Source organism: Neoarius graeffei, chromosome 2 (genome assembly GCF_027579695.1).
Source record: "Neoarius graeffei isolate fNeoGra1 chromosome 2, fNeoGra1.pri, whole genome shotgun sequence".
Classification (NCBI taxonomy): Eukaryota; Metazoa; Chordata; class Actinopteri; order Siluriformes; family Ariidae; genus Neoarius; species Neoarius graeffei.
The window spans coordinates 63,477,979-63,496,875 of record NC_083570.1 but is presented as its reverse complement, the minus strand read 5'-3'; the positions used below and the strand labels follow the sequence as shown (position 1 = coordinate 63,496,875).

General features: G+C 42.5%; 1 protein-coding gene across 7 annotated transcripts in view; it reads left to right on the top strand.

Annotated features, from left to right (window-relative positions):
- LOC132881773 (A disintegrin and metalloproteinase with thrombospondin motifs 20-like) overlaps positions 1-18,897 on the top strand; it is a 235,722-nt gene that overhangs the window by 79,179 nt on the left and 137,646 nt on the right. For all 7 annotated transcript variants that reach the window (XM_060914638.1, XM_060914637.1, XM_060914636.1 and 4 more), the window contains 2 exons: positions 3,559-3,700; positions 7,945-8,049. In XM_060914638.1, the coding sequence (XP_060770621.1) occupies positions 3,559-3,700; positions 7,945-8,049 (247 nt within the window). The remainder of the gene's footprint in view (positions 1-3,558; positions 3,701-7,944; positions 8,050-18,897) is intronic.

Below are 18,897 nucleotides of genomic sequence, written 5' to 3'. Positions count from 1 at the left end.
ACAGCTGTTCTTTTGTGACCTTCCTGTGTTCAAAGGTTGGGTGTGGTGAACAGGCTGTATGTAACCAGAGAGTAGGCTGTGGTGCAGGATCAATGTTATGAAATTAAATTTCTGGCAGGTGTGTATATGCCTCTAAATCCCTCCATTTTGCACATTGTGAGGAGGAACACTAAGGTAGTGTTAGGGTGGGATTTCTCTCACATTGATAGCCTCTGTGCACTGTCCAGGAGCTCGAATAGAGACAAGACAGTTAGTGGCTTGAGCAGATAGCAAAACAGACCACCCACTGTTACAGAGTATTTCAAGGTTTTATAATAATAATAATAATAATAATAATTTCAATTTATACAGCGCTTTTCTCACACCCAAGATTGCTTTACAATTAGAGAAAGAAAAAATAATAATAATGAAAAATAAAAAAGTCCACCAAAAGAGGGTCAGGATGTAATTCCAGGGGCATAGCTGCCCACAGTCCCACCAAAAAGTACACGAAGATATGTCTCACACCACCTGCATAGCCATCGCGACACCACCGAGCAACATCTCCCGGAACACCGTGCCATGGATCCACAAAGTGAGCACAGAAACACCGCCACAAAGAGCGTTGGTATGTCCCAAACTGCCTGCACAGCCACCATGATGCCACCAAGCAACATCACTCGGAACACCGCACCAAGCACAGAAGCACCACCACACAGAGCACTGGACAACCCCAAAGTTAAAAAGAGCAACAAGCTCACTGCAGTCCATAGCGAGGAGCACAGGCATCATCCATGGCAGACCAAGGCCCGAATGAAACCGACACCCAAAACTGGGTCAAGTCAAGTTTATTTTTATAGCGCTTTTAATAATAGACATTGTCGCAAAGCAGCTTTACAGAATTTTAATGACTTTAAACATGAGCTAATTTTATCTCTAATTTATCCCCAATGAGCGAGCCTGTGGCGACAGTGGCAAGGAAAAACTCCCTCAGACGACATGAGCAAGAAAACTCGAGAGGAACCAGACTCAAAAGGGAACCCATCCTCATTTGGGTGATAACAGACAACATGATTATAAATAACTCGCTTCTCTAACAGTGTCCTATATAGTCACAAAGTATAACTGTGAAACCATGATATTCATTATAGTTTTAACATGAAGTCTGTTGTGTTGAAGTTATGAACTGTTCACTGATGGGAACTTGAGTGCAAAACTGTTCATGACAACTGCAGTCCTAAAGTTAGCAAGTCAACTGTAGTCCTCAGCCATAAAAGCATTACTGTAAGAGTCCAGAACATCTTCCAAGTGTGACTTTCAACTGTCCATATGGGGCCGTCCTCCACAGGAGCGATGTGATGAGACTCCAACCAGACACAGGGCATCAGGATGGATCAGGCAGGTCCAAGGAGCAGAAGAGGTCAGGATCGACATGTAACACAGAGGTACAGACAGAGTGGGGGGGGGGAGGGAAGAGAGAGAGAGAGAAAACACAGGTTGTTAGGTATGCCCAACATCACCTGATGAGTAAGAACAGTATACATTTTGCTCTGAGTGCAAGCAGGGACTCCGGCAAAACTAACTATGACAGCATAACTAAAAGGGAAGAGCCAGAAGGTAAAACAGACATAAGGGCGCCCTGGGACATAAAGCAGTCAGCTACTACACCGTCAACAAACTCGAGTGAGCGAGTGAGTGGGGGACTGACAGCATCCATACATCCCAGTTTACCAAAACACTCTATGCTTGAGGACTCTCCAGATCTACTCCTTTTACCTAATAAAATTATTAACAAAAGGCTTTACTAAACAGATATATTTTCAGCCGAGACTTAGGCTACATCCACACGACAACGGCAACGAGATGTTATTTAAAAACATATCGCGTCCAAATGGGCAACGATCAGTAAAATATCAGGTCCATATGGCAACGGAACGCTTGCTGAAAACGATGCAATACACATGCCACACCTCTAGGGGCGCTGTAAGACGGTCCCTTTGGAGACACCAGAACAATAGAAGAAGTAAGGACGCATGCGCATAAACTATTATGCGCGAGACTTCATATTAGCCACAAAGTCAGAAAAATCTGTTCGTAAAATTACATTATAATGACCAAATACAATGAAAAGTATTTTTCCAGTCTCACCTGTGAAAGGTAATCCCATGTGATCTTGTTTGGACGGTAAACCTGTTGGTACAGTTAAACGCAGCACATGAATGAGGCATCTTTATTCTCCGCTTTGACCTATCCAATATGGCGGCGAGGATGACGTATGATTCTACGCGGAAGGCGGCGTCTTTAATGGTCCGGAATAAATTGAATGCTACACGTTGATGGATTAATTTGTTCTTCTACGCCCTTTTTGAGGAATGTATTGTAGGACTTAAACCAACATCTGAAGAGGTGAGGTCGCTCCTTTTTTTCCCTATTTTTGCTGGCGGGATTGACTCTGCCTAAGAGCTATTCTCTCTCTCTCTCTCTCTCTCTCTCTCTCTCTCTCTCTCTCTCACTTTGCACCATTACACAATAAATATTCACAGTGAAAATATTTTGTAAGTGCGTTTCATGAACCAAGTTATAGGATTTGTTGACAACTCGCATCGAGTTCGTTACACTTCTACCGGGCGTGAAGCACATGTAGTTATGATGTCATCGTAAACAAATCCGTTCTACTCATCCAGACGACTTCGCAGCGGCAACATTGCCAGATCTTTCCACTCTGGAACCCGTTCTCAAAAGATTGTGTTTTGGGGCACCCAAAACACCGGTGCCGTGTGGACACCAGGCCGAAACGATAAACAATTGTATCGGATTCACCTGAATCCGTTGCCGTGTGGACAGGGCCTTAAACACTGAGACTGGGTCCGGAGCTATGCCACAATCGGTGGACAAAACACCCAAAGAAAGAACATTCAAACAAAGAACAAACATCAAATCATACAATCACAAAAAGAAAAACAAAGGGGGGGTAGAGAAAAATAAAAAGCTCTGGTGAGAAGCGGCAGCCAAAATGCGCACAGCGTACTCTCAGCCAGAAACAGAAAGGGTGGCACGGTGGTGTAGTGGTTAGCACGGTCGCCTCACAGCAAGAAGGTTCTGGGTTCGAACCCAGTGGCCGGCGAGGGCCTTTCTGTGTGGAGTTTGCATGTCCTCCCCGTGTCTGCCTGGGTTTCCTCCGGGTGCTCCGGTTTCCCTCACAGTCCAAAGACATGCGGTTAGGTTAATATGGGACGGCCTTGGGCTGAGGTGCCCTTGAGCGAGGCACCTAACTCCCGGGTGCTGTTAGCATGGCTGCCCACTGCTCTGGGTATGTGTGTGTGCTCATTGCTCATGTGTGTGTTCACTGCTTCAGATGGGTTAAATGCAGAGAGGAAATTTCACAAGTGTGTGATGAATAAAGTTGTGCTTTCTTTCTTAAACGAAAGAAGTCCTGCAAAGTGATTCAGAAAGCACGTTCTGCAAATGAGGCATGAATACAACTGGCAATGAGAATTTTGCCAATGAAGATAAAGCTCACTAATGCACTTTGCTAAATACATATTGACGCTTTCCTGTGTTTTTTTTTCTTCCTGCCAGTACTGGTTATGGGGAGTGTTTGTTGGATGAACCAGTTGGAAGATCCTATGACCTCCCTGTCAAGCTCCCGGGTCAGATCTACAATGCTAATCGGCAGTGCGAACTCATGTTTGGACCAGGTTCTCAAGTCTGCCCGTTCATGGTAAGCCTTCATATTTGAACATTTCTAGAGACTTCGTAAGTGATCAGTAATGCAGTGATCAAAACAATAATTATGTATACAGAGATGTGCACAAGCACCGGTGACCGGCAGTTTTCTCCACTCACACAGACGGTCTGCACCGGCTACTCAGTCCTAGAAAAAATAAAAACTTGCCTTTCACTGTTCAAGCAATTTATATCATCTCCGCTGCCCATAATTTGCTACAAAATCCAATTATTCCACCATGAAATTGTCTTTGATTCGGGTCTAACATGACTGGAAGTGATGCCATATTTGTTGATTGATTCTTGCTCTCTGATTGGCTGAGCCGGACCGTGTGACTCTACCATAGCATATGTAGTTATGTTACAGAGCCAGGCAGCGTACTACAGAGGGGAACTGAGAAAGCCAAGCGCACAAACATCTGGAGGGAAATTTCATACATATTTTGCAAGTATTTTACAGGAAAATTGTCTGTAATTTATTAGCTGAGAATGCATCAGAAGCCACAGGAAGGCATGTAAATTTCAAAATTTTCTGGGCCGGGTATGCCCCCACACCCCCGAGCATTGGCACATTAGCATTAGCCGCCTGCTACTTTTTTTAGCCGGCTACTTCAGATTTTCTGGAGAACCCTGTGTAAAGATGACGAGAAGAAGATCATTCACTATTGTTGTTTTATTAAAATTGTAAGTACCAGTGTGATTGTTGGTGTGAATGATTTCACAATGTCTTGGTGAGCAAAATTGATTAACACAACGGACACTGCACTATTTTAAGAAAAGTAGTCTCTTCAGGGAATAGGGGGTGGCATGGTGGTACAGTGGTTAGCAAGAAGGTTTGGGGTTTGAACCTCCTGGTTGACAGAGGCCATTCTGTGTGTGGAGTTTGCATGTTCTCCCCGTGTCTCTGTGCGTTTCCTCCAGGTGCTCCAGTTTCCCCCACAGTTCAAGGACATGCAGATTAGGTAAAATACCCAGCCACTGGGGTTGCACAAGCCAGTACATACTTAGGCCACATCCACACGACAACGGCAACGTGATGTTATTTAAAAAAAATATCGCCTCCAAATGGGCAACGATCAGTAGAAATCAGGTCCATATGGCAACGCAACGCTTGCTGAAAACGATGCAATACACATGCCACACCTCTAGGGGCGCTGTAAGACGGTCCCTTCGGACACACCAGAACAACCCATACGAAAAAGAACAGTAAAGAACTTATAAGAGTTTACCACTGTCTTAGTAGTAAATCCTTATAAATATAAATAAATATATATGCCATGTATGATTTACTCCTGAAAGTGGCCCATTTTGCATTTTCCTCATGCAAATTTTTTATGAAAATCTAGTATGTATGAAGTGAACATTGTGCATGGTTTTTACAGATAATGTGTATGATGAATTACACTGTCTTTGTATGCTTCATGTAATGTTTGTAGTTTTAAATTATATTTTACAGTTTAAAATGTACATGCCTTTTATATGTAAATCCAACACAAACATATGTGGATTTACATATAAAAGGCATATACATTTTAAACTGTAAAATATAATTTAAAACTACAAACATTACATGAAGCATACAAAGACAGTGTAATTCATCATACACATTATCTGTAAAAACCATGCACAATGTTCACTTCATACATACTAGATTTTCATAAAAAATTTGCATGAGGAAAATGCAAAATGGGCCACTTTCAGGAGTAAATCATACATGGCATATATATTTATTTATAAATCATTATAAGGATTTATCCTTATATTTATAAGGATTTACTACTAAGACAGTGGTAAACTCTTATAAGTTCTTTACTGTTCTTTTTCGTATGGGAATAGAAGTAAGGACGCATGCGCATAAACTATTATGCGCGAGACTTCATATTAGCCACAAAGTCAGGAAAATCTGTTCGTAAAATTACATTATAATGACCAAATACAATGAAAAGTATTTTTCCAGTCTCACCTGTGAAAGGTAATCCCATGTGATCTCATTTGGACGGTAAACCTGTTGGTACAGTTAAACGCAGCTAATCTTTATTCTCCGCTTTGACCTTTCCAATATGGCGGCGAGGATGACGTATGATTCTACGCGGAAGGCGGTGTCTTTAATGGTCCGGAATAAATTGAATACTACACGTTGATGGATTAATTTGCTGTTTCTCACCTGTGAAAGGTAATCCCATGTGATCTCCTTTGGACGGTAAACCTGTTGGTACAGTTAAACGCAGCTAATCTTTATTCTCCGCTTTGACCTTTCCAAAATGGCGACGAGGATGACGTACGCGGAAGGCGGCGTCTTTAATTGTCCGGAATAAATTGAATGATACACGTTGATGGATTAATTTGCTTTTCTACGCCCTTTTTTGAGGAATGTATTGTAGGACTTAAACCATCATCTGAAGAGGTGAGATCGCTCCTTTTTTCCCCTTATTTTTGCTGGCGGGATTGACTCTGCCCTAAGGGCTATTCTCTCTCACTTTGCACCAGGCATTACACAATAAATATTCACAGTGAAAATATTTTGTAAGCGCGTTTCATGAACCAAGTTATAGGATTTCTTGACAACTCGCATCGCATCGCAATGAGATCATTGGCACTACTGGTGTTAAGAATCAGACCATTTTATAAATGAATATTTTGCTGTAGAGCTGCAGTGTTTGTACAATTGCATGTTTTTGCTTCACTATTACTGTCACTATTCTGCTTCTTGCCTTACTACTGTGAACTAACACTGAACATAATAATAATAATAATAATAATATCCAAGCTCGTGTTTCACTCTCACTAGTGCTCTGTAAGGCTTTTTCCTGGTGATATTCGTTACACTTCTACCTGGCGTGAAGCACTCACAGTCATGTGGTTGTGACGTCATCGTAAACAAATCCGTTTTACTCATCCAGACGACTTCACAACGGCAACGTTGCCAGATCTTTCCACTCTGGAACCCGTTCTCAAAAAGATTGCGTTTTGGGCACCCAAAACGCCGGTGCCGTGTGGACGCCAGGCCTAAACGATAAGCAATTGTATCGGAGTCACCCGAATCCGCTGCCGTGTGGACAGGGCCTTAGTGCTGGTCCCAAGTCCGGATAGATTGGGGAGGGTTGCATCAGGAAGGGTATCCAGTGTAGTGTGTTAAAAAAAAAAAAACTTTGCAGATCATAAACTGGGATGATCCGCTGTGCTGACCTCTAACGGGAGTAGCCAAAAGAAGAAGTCTCTTCAGGGAGTAGGACTTGAGTGGATTTCAAAACAAACTAACTGTCCATATGCGTGTCGTATAAACTTTTCTCGATTCCTGCATTACATCATCGCCTTCAGGGGTTTCCAGGACTGTTACGAGGTCATGGTGTTAATCTTCAAGACTGATAGATTGTGTAACCATTGTTTTGTCATGGATTCTTTATGAGCAAGTAAGACTGTTTAATTTGGTAATGATAAGCATAACTCCTTAAACATATGTTTAACTTTTGTGGAGTTTTGTACTGTTGTCATCTCCTGTTACTTGGGCAGGTCATAAATTTCCCTCATCTAATCAAAGGTAATTTAACTGATCCAAAGGCCTGGATATTAAAATCTATTATACAAGCTTGAGTGATTGCACTGGGGTCAGAGCACAAATCCGAGAGAATCTTCCTGTGTTATAGGAAAATAACATCACCTGAGTTAGTTTCTGCCCATGTATTAAAAGGATTATTACATATTTGAGGGACATGGTGAAAAACTTGTATTGTTGTAGCTAAATGGTGGTGTAGTGCGGCACGGTGGTGTAGTGGTTAGTGCTGTCGCCTCACAGCAAGAAGGTTCTGGGTTCGAACCCAGCGGCCGATGAGGGCCTTTCTGTGTGGAGTTTGCATGTTCTCCCCGTGTCTGTGTGGGTTTCCTCCGGGTGCTCCGATTTCCCCCACAATCCAAAGACATGCAGTTAGGTTGACGTGGGGTGGCCTTGGGCTGAGGTGCCCTTGAGCAAGGTACCTGACCCCTGACTGCTCCCCGGGCGCTCTGGTGTGGCTGCCCACTGCTCTGAGTGTGTGCGTGTGTTCACTGCTTCAGATGGGTTAAATGCAGAGGATAAATTTCACTGTGCTTGAAGTGTGCATGTGATGAATAAAGGTTTTCTTCTTAAATCGCTGTAGAATGATCAGTTTGGGAATAATTTGAGGTAAAAATGTATTATTGAGTTCTTTTTTTTTCTTTTTTTTCTTTTTTTTTTTGAGTGTGTGTGTTCTATCCTTATCACAGAGACAGTGTAAGAGGCTCTGGTGCACCAGCTCTGAAGGAGACCATAAAGGCTGCCGCACACAGCACATGCCCTTGGCTGATGGAACTGAATGTGGGCATGGCATGGTGAGTGTCTTTGCCTAATATTCAGTTCTGCTATTTTTGTCTGGCAGTCACTGGTGCATTGCATGGAAATGTCAACCCTGTAGACAAATGTAATATGAGCTTTTCATGGTATTTGGCCTTGAAACACATTTCATGCCTAGTGTTTAAAGCATATACGCAGAGCCATGGCCTCACTTTCGTTTATAAATGCCTTGAGACCTCAAGAATGGCACAGGAATAGTTTTAAGCGTTAACAATAAATCTAATATAGTAATTTTTATGATTAAAGTGATTTATATAGGTAGCGGTCTGAGTGAATGACCTTGACGTCCGTAACTTCACAGCAGGAAGGCTATCGGTCTCATTGCCATTTCCGCTGTACTAAAACACAGAGCTGACTGCAACTCCGATCCTCCATTTTGAGCTAATTTATCGCCATGCCACGTAGATGTGTTGCAGGTCGGTGCAGCAACACGACAGAAGGTGGTTTTACATTGCGTTCATAGCCCAAGATTGTTCAAACTGCAAAGATTCGGACGCGTTTTGTGAGAAGTTCACAGGCACATTGAGCGCCTACGAAGTGGTCTCTCCTCTGCTCTGCACATTTTACTGAAGACTCATACGAGACCTCTGATCTGTTGAGGAATGTTGGCTATTAGCCCAGATTGAAAGAGGGTGCAATACCAACAATTAAATAAAACTACAAGAAAAGGAAAGTATTTTATGTATGTATTTATTTATTTTTAAAAAGGAAAGTAAGTTCAGTTGCACCAGAGTGTGAGCCAAGGGTTGTTGGTAAAACCCGGGACGGGATGAGACGGGACGTGACATATTGCTCGGGCAGTGACCTCCCTGCGGTTGTTGCTAAAACCGGTGATGTCCCGTCCCGGGTTTTAATAATTGCCTGAGCCGAGCAGTAATGGCGGAGAACTCAGTATGGAGAAAATGGAGAATGAGTGGAGCAGCCGTCTGATTTCTCCGCTGGATATGCTTGCCTCAGCAGCAATATCTCGCCCTTACGTGGAAAAAGTGAATGAACAGAGAACTGAACGAACAACTGAAAGTCAGATTGTTTCAAAACAATCGGCCACAAGATCAGCTTTCAAGAAGCGAGAACACAGACGGGTAAGCTGCGACTCTCATTTGGATACAAAACAACAAAAACAACACGTTGTTTACCTGCATTTAGATGAATACATGTAACTTGTATTCTGTGTTTAAGTTACTGGTATAAGATTATGTAATTTGCTTCAGAATGTGATTGTCTCAGTTCATCTGATTATTTAATTAGCCTTTTACGTTTTATCAGTGAAAATGCATGCATGTACATGTATGCTGCATAAGTTATAACACCTATCCTGTTTTAATGAGAGTCAACCCACAATCAGTGAAGTCAAATCAGTCTTAGTCTACATCCACACGACAACGGCAACGAGATGTTATTTAAAAAAATATTGCGTCCACATGGGCAACGATCAGTAAAATATCAGGTCCATATGGCAACGGAACGCTTGCTGAAAACGATGCAATACACATGCCACACCTCTAGGGGCGCTGTAAGACGGTCCCTTCGGAGACACCAGAACAATAGAAGAAGTAAGGACGCATGTGCATAAACTATTATGCGCGAGACTTCATATTAGCCACAAAGTCAGAAAAATCTGTTCGTAAAATTACATTATAATGACCAAATACAATGAAAAGTATTTTCCCAGTCTCACCTGTGAAAGGTAATCCCATGTGATCTCGTTTGGACGGTAAACCTCTTGGTACAGTTAAACGCAGCACATGAATGAGGCATCTTTATTCTCCGCTTTGACCCATCCAATATGGCGGCGAGGATGACGTATGATTCTACGCGGAAGGCGGCGTCTTTAATGGTCCGGAATAAATTGAATGCTACACGTTGATGGATTAATTTGTTCTTCTACGCCCTTTTTGAGGAATGTATTGTAGGACTTAAACCAACATCTGAAGAGGTGAGATCGCTCCTTTTTTTCCCTATTTTTGCTGGCGGGATTGACTCTGCCCTAAGGGCTATTCTCTCTCTCTCTCTCTCTCTCACTTTGCACCATTACACAATAAATATTCACAGTGAAAATATTTTGTAAGCGCGTTTCATGATCCAAGTTATAGGATTTGTTGACAACTCGCATCGAGTTCGTTACACTTCTACCCGGCGTGAAGCACTCACAGTCATGTGGTTGTGACGTCATCGTAAACAAATTCGTTCTACTCATCCAGACGACTTCGCAACGGCAACGTTGCCAGATCTTTCCACTCTGGAACCCGTTCTCAAAAGATTGCGTTTTGGGGCACCCAAAACGCCGGTGCCGTGTGGACGCCAGGCCGAAACGATAAACAATTGTATCGGATTCACCTGAATCCGTTGCTGTGTGGACAGGGCCTTAGTTGAGCAAGTCGGTAACGGTCTTTCTTTCTTATTTCTATGACTTTGGTCTATAGCTGTCAAAGGCCTCGGCCTTAAAACTGGTTACCGCTGTGACGTCACGCACTCAGGGCTGGCTGGCTCAGTGGGGCAGCTCGAATGCCAACTTTGCGGTCGATTTTAGCTCTCAAAAATATATATATTTTTATTCCCATTTATGCAGCGGTGGCACGGTGGTGTAGTGGTTAGCGCTGTCGCCTCACAGCAAGAAGGTCCTGGGTTCGAGCCCCGGGGCTGGCGAGGGCCTTTCTGTGCGGAGTTTGCATGTTCTCCCCGTGTCCGCGTGGGTTTCCTCCGGGTGCTCCAGTTTCCCCCACAGTCCAAAGACATGCAGGTTAGGTTAACTGGTGACCCTAAATTGACCGTAGGTGTGAATGTGAGTGTGAATGGTTGTCTGTGTCTATGTGTCAGCCCTGTGATGACCTGGCGACTTGTCTAGGGTGTACCCCGCCTTTCACCCGTAGTCAGCTGGGATAGGCTCCTGCGACCCTGTAGAAGGATAAAGCGGCTTGAGATAATGAGATGAGATTTATGCAGCATACAAGAGTCAAGGATGAAGATACTATCCACTCAGAAATGTATTTAGAAATAAAGGTTCTGTGTATATCCTTTAAAGACTCATTTTTAGAAGATCATGCAACTTAGGTAATGTTGTTTTATGTATAACTATCAGCAAAAACATTATATCCTGAGCAAGTTCACATTATGCCAAAAACATCAACATGTCTTCGGTCACTGGTCAGTTCCCTTTTTATGTGAAAATGGGAATGCATGACTTCATAGTAGCTACCTGATGTAAAAAAATAACAATAAATGACTCTGTGTAGTTAATAAGGTCGGTTGTCTTGTGTGTCACGTTACATTAGCAGTCTACACCCACACCAAGGCTAGTCTTGTTTTCCTCCACCTCTGTGATGTTATGCTAATTAGCCACATTATGTGTCATGCAAATGACACTAAAGGAGTAATTGGGGAACTGGGTGAGGGGGGAATTTTTTTTTTTTTAAGAGAAGGGAATTTGAGCCTTTGAAACAGGATGCTACACAGCTCTCAGTCAAGTTACCTTCTTCTGAACCCATGACACTCAAATTTCTTTAAGATGTGGGTAAGTGGGTCACTGGTCAGGGAGCTCTGGGCTCAGACTAGTTTTCACACAAAAGACCCACATTGCTGATTCAGGTTCAGTAAAGAGAGAGCTGTGGAAAAAGTGGGGGTCCCTGTTCCTTCTACGTATCCTTTTCCCCCTGCATTAGAAAACTTCAAATACACCAAGTGGGAATGTGTGTCCCAGTAACAAGGGCAATCCCAGTATTGTACCACGGAGAGGTGGAGGCATTACTACACTTTGGGGCAGAAAAGTTAACCAGAATGGATGGTACATTAACCCAACCAAAACAACCACAGTGTCAGTGTCATGGGATTTTCATGTACTTGGAAACCCTTCACTTGTTTTCATTAACCGCCGGGCTGTTGTGCAGGACAAGAGTATGTGCTGATGTGAACCATTTGTTGGTTGTCTTTGCTTTGTTGCTATGAGGACCAAAGTTGAGTTGATTAAAAGCATAGGGGCATGAAGGGGTTTGTCTTCGTGATATTATACATTCGTGAAATGAGCCTCCGGTGTGATGGTGTGCTGTTAGTATCCTACCTGATAAATCTTTAACATATGACAGACTGTAATAGCACACCACAGTGTACATAAATACAAGAGCTGTACTTTGAACATAGTACTGTATCTTGATTGTTTTGGTTGCTTTGGTCAGTCAAGATGATTAGCGCAGTGGGTTGCTAGTTGGAACTCCACGATAATGGAACAGCACAGCGGCATAAAGCGTCTTCTTTTCTTCTGTTTTTACACGTCACGGCACCTGCACCTTTGTTTGTGGTGCTAAGGGTTTTGTGTCATCTCTATATCAAGCACTTTGAAGTGGAGGGAGTTGAAAGAGTAGGGGCTCTCGGTCTCAGCTCACCTGTCTCCTTCGAGTTCTTTTATGTGGGGAAGAAATCAGAAAGGCCACATAAAATTCTCTCCCCTATTCCATCTCACTCTAGACATCTCCTAAAGCTTGTGACAGTCACTGCAATGAAACGGATGGACATTTTAAGCCTTGCTCACTCTTTTAGGCAATTAGACTATAGGCGTATATTTAATCAGTAAATGTATTATACTAACCTGGATCATCATGGAAAAGACCAGGCTGATCTTAATCTAATATGCAGTTTTATTCAGAGTCAGTGATTATAATTAACTTTTGAACATGCAACGATTCCTGTGTCACTTTGTTTTAGTCTTAAAGTACAAACCTGTTTCCAGAAAATTTGGGATATTATCCAAAATGCAATAAAAACAAAAATCTGAGATTTGTTAATTCACATGAACCTTTATTTAATTGACAAATGTACAAAGAAAATATTTTAAATAGTTTTACTGACCAACTTAATTGTATTTTCTAAATATAAATCAAAGGTTTTGACTACAAAGTTGATTTCTGGGCAAAAATGTTCTATTTCTATTTCTGTTGGAGTTTTGAGAAGTTTCGTGTTGATTTTAAGTTGATTTGAGTTGAAATTGAGGAGTTGCTCTACTGCACACACCGTGTATCCTATGTGTAAATGTTTCGCCAAGATAAAATGCATCCCACATTTTACTGTACCGGAGGTTGCTGAAGCAAGCGAGCAACAATATCACGTTACCACCATGGGGTGTGTTTGACCTACTTTTAACCAAAACAAGTTGGCATGGGCAAATATGGCTGACTCCGCTTTCCCGCCAGCTAAAAGCCAGCGGAAAAGAAAATATGAAAGCAAATCAGCTAGAAAGCGTGCAGAAAAGTGATGGAAACCAAAAGATTGCTGTGAAGGGACAGATCAACCACTGGAATCAACTGAAGGATGAAACAGGCACGAAATCTGATGAAGAACTTACAGCACTTGTCTTGGATTGGTGAGTCTGAGTCTGGAGTTATACACCTAATGTTTTGATCTTGCAGAGAAAGAAACGATAACACAAAAGCAGTAACAGAGAAAATATATATTCATCTTTTGTTTCACAGGTCTATTCATGAATGTCAACCACAAATTACATACCTGCAACTCAAAATTCTCCGAGGTTGATGCAGAGTCACGATGTTTTCCGCGTGTCACCATCTTGGTGTGATCCAGTTCCATAATTATGCTAATTAGTTAAAGCTCCTCGCGTTCGACTGTGGGGCCGTACTGTTTATCTCAAGAGGTAGGATATTTAGTCCCAAAACAGATCACACATCACTTTTCCTTTTAATAAATTTTTTTTAACCGTATGGGATCTAAGGATACTAATTGTTGCAGTTTTGCAATTGGAATTTTTGTCCATTCTTGCTTGATACAAGACTTGAGCTACTCAACAGTCCATGGTCACCGTTGTCTGATTCTCCTCTTCAGACTAGCAGCAGGCTAGTCAAGCACATGAACTCTGTGTCTATGAAGCCATGCAGTTGTAGCCCGTGCAGAATGAGGCCTGGCATTGTCCTGCTCAAATAAACATGGACTTCCTGGGAAGAGACGTTGCCTTGATGGCAACATATATGTCTTTCTTAAATCCCATTATATGCCTCTGCATCAGTGGTAACTTCACACACACACAGACACTTTTCACCCATGCCGTGGGCACTGATGCACCCCATACCATCACAGATGCTGGTTTTTGCACCTTTCTCTGATAACAAACTGGATGATCGTGTTCACCTTTGGCACTGAGAACTTGAAGTCTGGTTTTCCTGAAAACAAGCTGAAATGTGGACTCATCTGACCACAGCACACGTTTCCACTGTCTTTCGGTCCATCTGAGATAAGTTCAGACCCAGAGAAATTGATGGCATTTCTGCATAGAACTGATGAATGGCTTCCTTGTTGCGTAATACAGTTTCAGGTTGCATTTCAGGGTGCAGCAGCGGACTCTATTAAGTGACAACAGTTTTCCGAAATATTCCTGAGCCCATGTGGCTATATTTGTCACATTAGCATGACAGTTTCTCAGGCAGTGTCGCCTGAGGGTTTGAAGGTCATACACATTCAACAGTGGTTTCCGACCTGCCCTTTATGCACTGAGATGTCTCCAAATTCTCTGAGTCTTTTGACAATATTATGTACTGTAGATTTTGACAGACTTAAATTCTCTGCAACCTTGCATTGAGAAATGTTCTTTTTGAATTGACTAACAATTCTCTCATGATTTTTGGCACAAAAGTGTGAGCCATGACCCATCCTTGTTTGTAAAGACTGAGCCTTTGGTGCTGCTCCTTTTATACCCAATCATGTTACCAATTAACTTGCTAATTGTGGAAACTTCCAAAATGGTGTTACTTGAATATCATATCAATTTTTCAGTCTTATTTTGCCTCTGTCCCAACTTTTTTTGAGTGTGTTGCAGGCATCAAATTCTGAGTTTGTTTATATTTGCAAAATACAATTAAATTTGTCAGTAAAACTATTGAAAATCTTTTCTTTGTACTTTTGTCACTTAAATAAAGGTTCGTGTGAATTAACGAATCACAGATTTTTGTTTTTATTGCATTTTGGAAAATATCCCGACTTTTCTGGAAATGGGGTTTGTATATTAATGGCTTTACTGTAGTGAATATAGAGAGTTAAGGACATTTTGGAGACAAGTCCTTTATCCTAATGATATTTAATTCCTCTGATACATTTTCCTTTTTAGTCAAACTCCATTTTCTCTCCCTTCCGTACATCTCACTGGCTTGGTGCGAGAGTAAGTAATGTGGTCACATGACCCTGGCGGTCCGTCTGTCATCTGGTTCAGTGAGCCTTGCACTAAAGCAGCCATCCCATCACTTGTTATCTCTAAACAGCCCCATAGCTCTCCTCTAACAAGTACAGAGCTGAAGTGGAGGAGCTTAACACAGCCCATATGATTCCTGCTGTCTGAGGATGTCACACATGACTCCACACATAAAAGAGCCCTGGATTTCAGTCGGATGAAGAATGTAGTTGGGTAAATTGTTTGAACCTTGTATCCACCATCCCTTTCCTTGGAGGTTCGTAAGAGAACATACCTAAACGATCAACATCACGAAGACCAAGGAGCTATGAAATCCTGGACAATGTATCTGTCAGAGTGTTGGTAACTCGCCAGCGCCCCCTATAACGATCCCACAATTTCCTTGCGCGCTCCACCCGGATGTGACGTGAAGTGGAACTGCTTTAACTGTATCGAGAGCGCCTCGATTCGCTCTCTCATGTTCTGACTACTGGAGTGGTCGGACGGACTGTAGGCACGCTCGCCTACAGTGTTGAGACTAACCGCTATTGTCTGAGAACAGCCTGTTCAAATTAGTTTCGGCCGAACTTTTGAACGACCCGCTAAGTTTCAGCGATATAGTGGTTTTGATTCTAAACCTTTGCAAAGTTTAACTACAGTTAAGTAGTTTTCCACGCTAAGAGGCATTTGCGGACAGCTTCGCTCCTCTCAGCCTTTTTCTCGTCGACGCATCACCGGAGGTTTCTCCTGAAGCACCGTGGGCCAGCTAGGCCTTCATCTCCCTGCTTCGTTAGCCGCGGTTGGACGCAACGCGCCGCTAACCTCCTCTCCTCGGACTGCGACCCTCAGCGCGGACATCGGAGAAAGAACTTCCATCGCATTGAGTAGGCACTTGGGCAAATTTTTAATTTGTAGCTTATTCAGATGGTTGTTAGGGTCATGTTTAAGCTTTGAGCTATTTAGCATACCCGCTCAGACACGGAAGGTGTTTGTTTGTTTTTATTGTTTGTTTGTTTGTTTTTATTGTTTGTTTTGGTTCTGTTTTTTTTCTTTGAACTTGTTAGACAGGGTATCTTGCATGATATCTTTCCTTAACTCCATTGCTAGCTTCCCTATCTGATTAGCAGCGCAGCGACAAGTTTGTTATTTTAAGCTCCGAGGCTAGACCGCTACAAGGCCTAGTTCTCTCCATCCAACACATATACACACTCTCTCACACTCTTTCTCTCTCTCTCTCTCTCTCGCGTTGAGTTCTTTGCCTAGATAGTCTGTTGGAAATTGTTGTTAAGTGCAGTGTTTGGATCCAGCTGTAGCGTGGTCAGATTCTCCTTAGCAACTTATTGCTAGCTACCTCAGGGTGATACGCTAGCTGGTAGGCTTGTGTTCTCGACTAGGCCTGCAGGCGCCATTTTTCCGACGCCATTTTGATACCTTCCTCATTGAGTTACCTGTGATACGACACCTAGGCACTGACCGCCATTTTGTTTAAGCATTGCCAGAGTGGCTAGCATTAGCATCTGCCCACAGATACCTACACAAAGCACACATTAGCCACAGAGCTAATCCTTTGTTCTATTTAGCTAACATTCCTTTGTTTTAGCTAACATTCCTTTGTTTTAGCTAACGACAAGCTAGGTCACACACACACACACACACACGCATCGGCTTGCCCTAGCCTCACACACACGCACACACAAGGGATTCTTTTCTTTTTTTTTTTCCTTCTATCTCTTTCTCTCTCTCTTTCCCTCAAATTTATAGTCCAGGTGTAATTGTTCCATTGTTTTGTCTTGTTATTACCTTTGCTGACATTGAATGTATTTTGAGTTTATTATTATTAGTGAGTAGTAGACAAATAAAAGCTAATAAAATTGAATTGCATTTTACTTGTTCCTGTTGTTTATTCACAAGGTCAACTATTTAGAACTCCTTTTTCCTTCAGAATTTAGCTTTTGTACACAACTGGGTTTCCCCTCTAATACAGAGCTACCATTAATCTTGAATGTAACCATTCATGGTGAGTATTAAGATTAATAATTTAAGATTTTATGAGACTGATCTTTATTTATAAATTGATTAATTTAATTATCAATTATTACATAATTTATAATTTAATTAATCCCAATTCAACCTACATTAAAGTGGTGCCCCGTGTGAGGCTTAGTTTAATGACCTTGTGAATCTCTCAACAATAACTTGTAAACTGCTGTATACCCAAAATCAACTGCCAAGGTATAACACAGATGACTTTAATGGTGAATCATTAACAGTGTGTTAATCACAGAACTGAAATTCAGCTGCCAACCACAGTTAGCTGATAAACTGGTTTAATTGATTAGTACATTAGAGTAATATCTAATCCAAGTACTTAATTAATATTATTAATAATAATAATCATTATTGTTAACTAATTATTAATTGAGCTAATTAATACAAGTGAAACATTAGTGAAAACAAAGTAGCTAAGAAACCACATCAATTATTTAGCAACTTGGATTAAATTAAATTCTAACCTAATCAACCCCTAGTATTAATTTCCTTTAAGTTAATTAATACATTTCGAACAAAATGTCGCGTTCCCCATCAAGGGAGTCAGAAGGGCCCCTCCTCTCTCTCTTCGACGTTGTAGGCGATTTAGGCCAAGTCCCGGAGGATAGGAGAAATTACTTCTGTGATCTGGACCAAAAGGCTCGCTTTGATGAAATACACATAGCCGTTAGGGAACTTAAGGAGCGTACTATGACTCTTCCAGAAGGGCTACCCAAATTGTTCATGATCTACTATAAGGAAATGGAACATGTGTGTATGACCCTCGAACAAGAGAAAAGAACACTAAAACGACAACTGGCCGAAGCTCAAAGGAGAGCAGAAAGCGCGGAGAGTAGCCTCGTGGGCCTGAGAGCCACACAAGATGAACTAAAGCGCGAAATAGAATACCTCAGAGAAGAAGTGACGCAAGCACGTCGCTCAGATGAGGGATCGGCCAAACCCTCCCAAGAACAGAGTTCCGCTCTGGAGGAGGAAGAACCTGAGCTTAGAACGGTAGATCAGACACCGCACTCAAGCTCAACTCGCGTGAAAGTCGCGCGATCGCCACCTCGTGGCGCTGGGAGTTTTTACTTTACTCCCCACTACACCCCCTCGCGCTTCAATATCGCTGCAGCCTCTAGCCCGCAGAAAACGCCGCGCTACGTACCCTCAGACTCCTCTGACGGAGAGGCCGCCTCCAAGCCGAAACGCAGACATAGGCGATATGAGAGCAGCTCAAATAGCGAAGACAGCGAGGACCCCTACGGGTCAAAATCAAAACGCCTCGTCGCAGAACGCAAAACTAGGATCCGCCAAATCGACGCCCTTGCGAAAGACATAGAGCGTTTTGAGCCGGAAAATCATAGACACCGAAGCGTTAATGATTATTTCCGGGAAATCGAGCGTAGCCTCCTGGACCTGCCAGAGGCTACGTCGCATGAAAAGGCCAGACTAGTCTGGAAAACTTTAGGTAGCGGCGTACGAGCATTCGTTGAGACCTTACCGCAGTCAGTCCTCGACAACTACAAGAAGATACGCAAGTACTTGAAAGAGGAATACTCGTTGTACGAGAACGAGACTGCTGCGACGATGGGTGCCATTCTGATCAGACAGAAACGAAGCGAACACCCTCGCG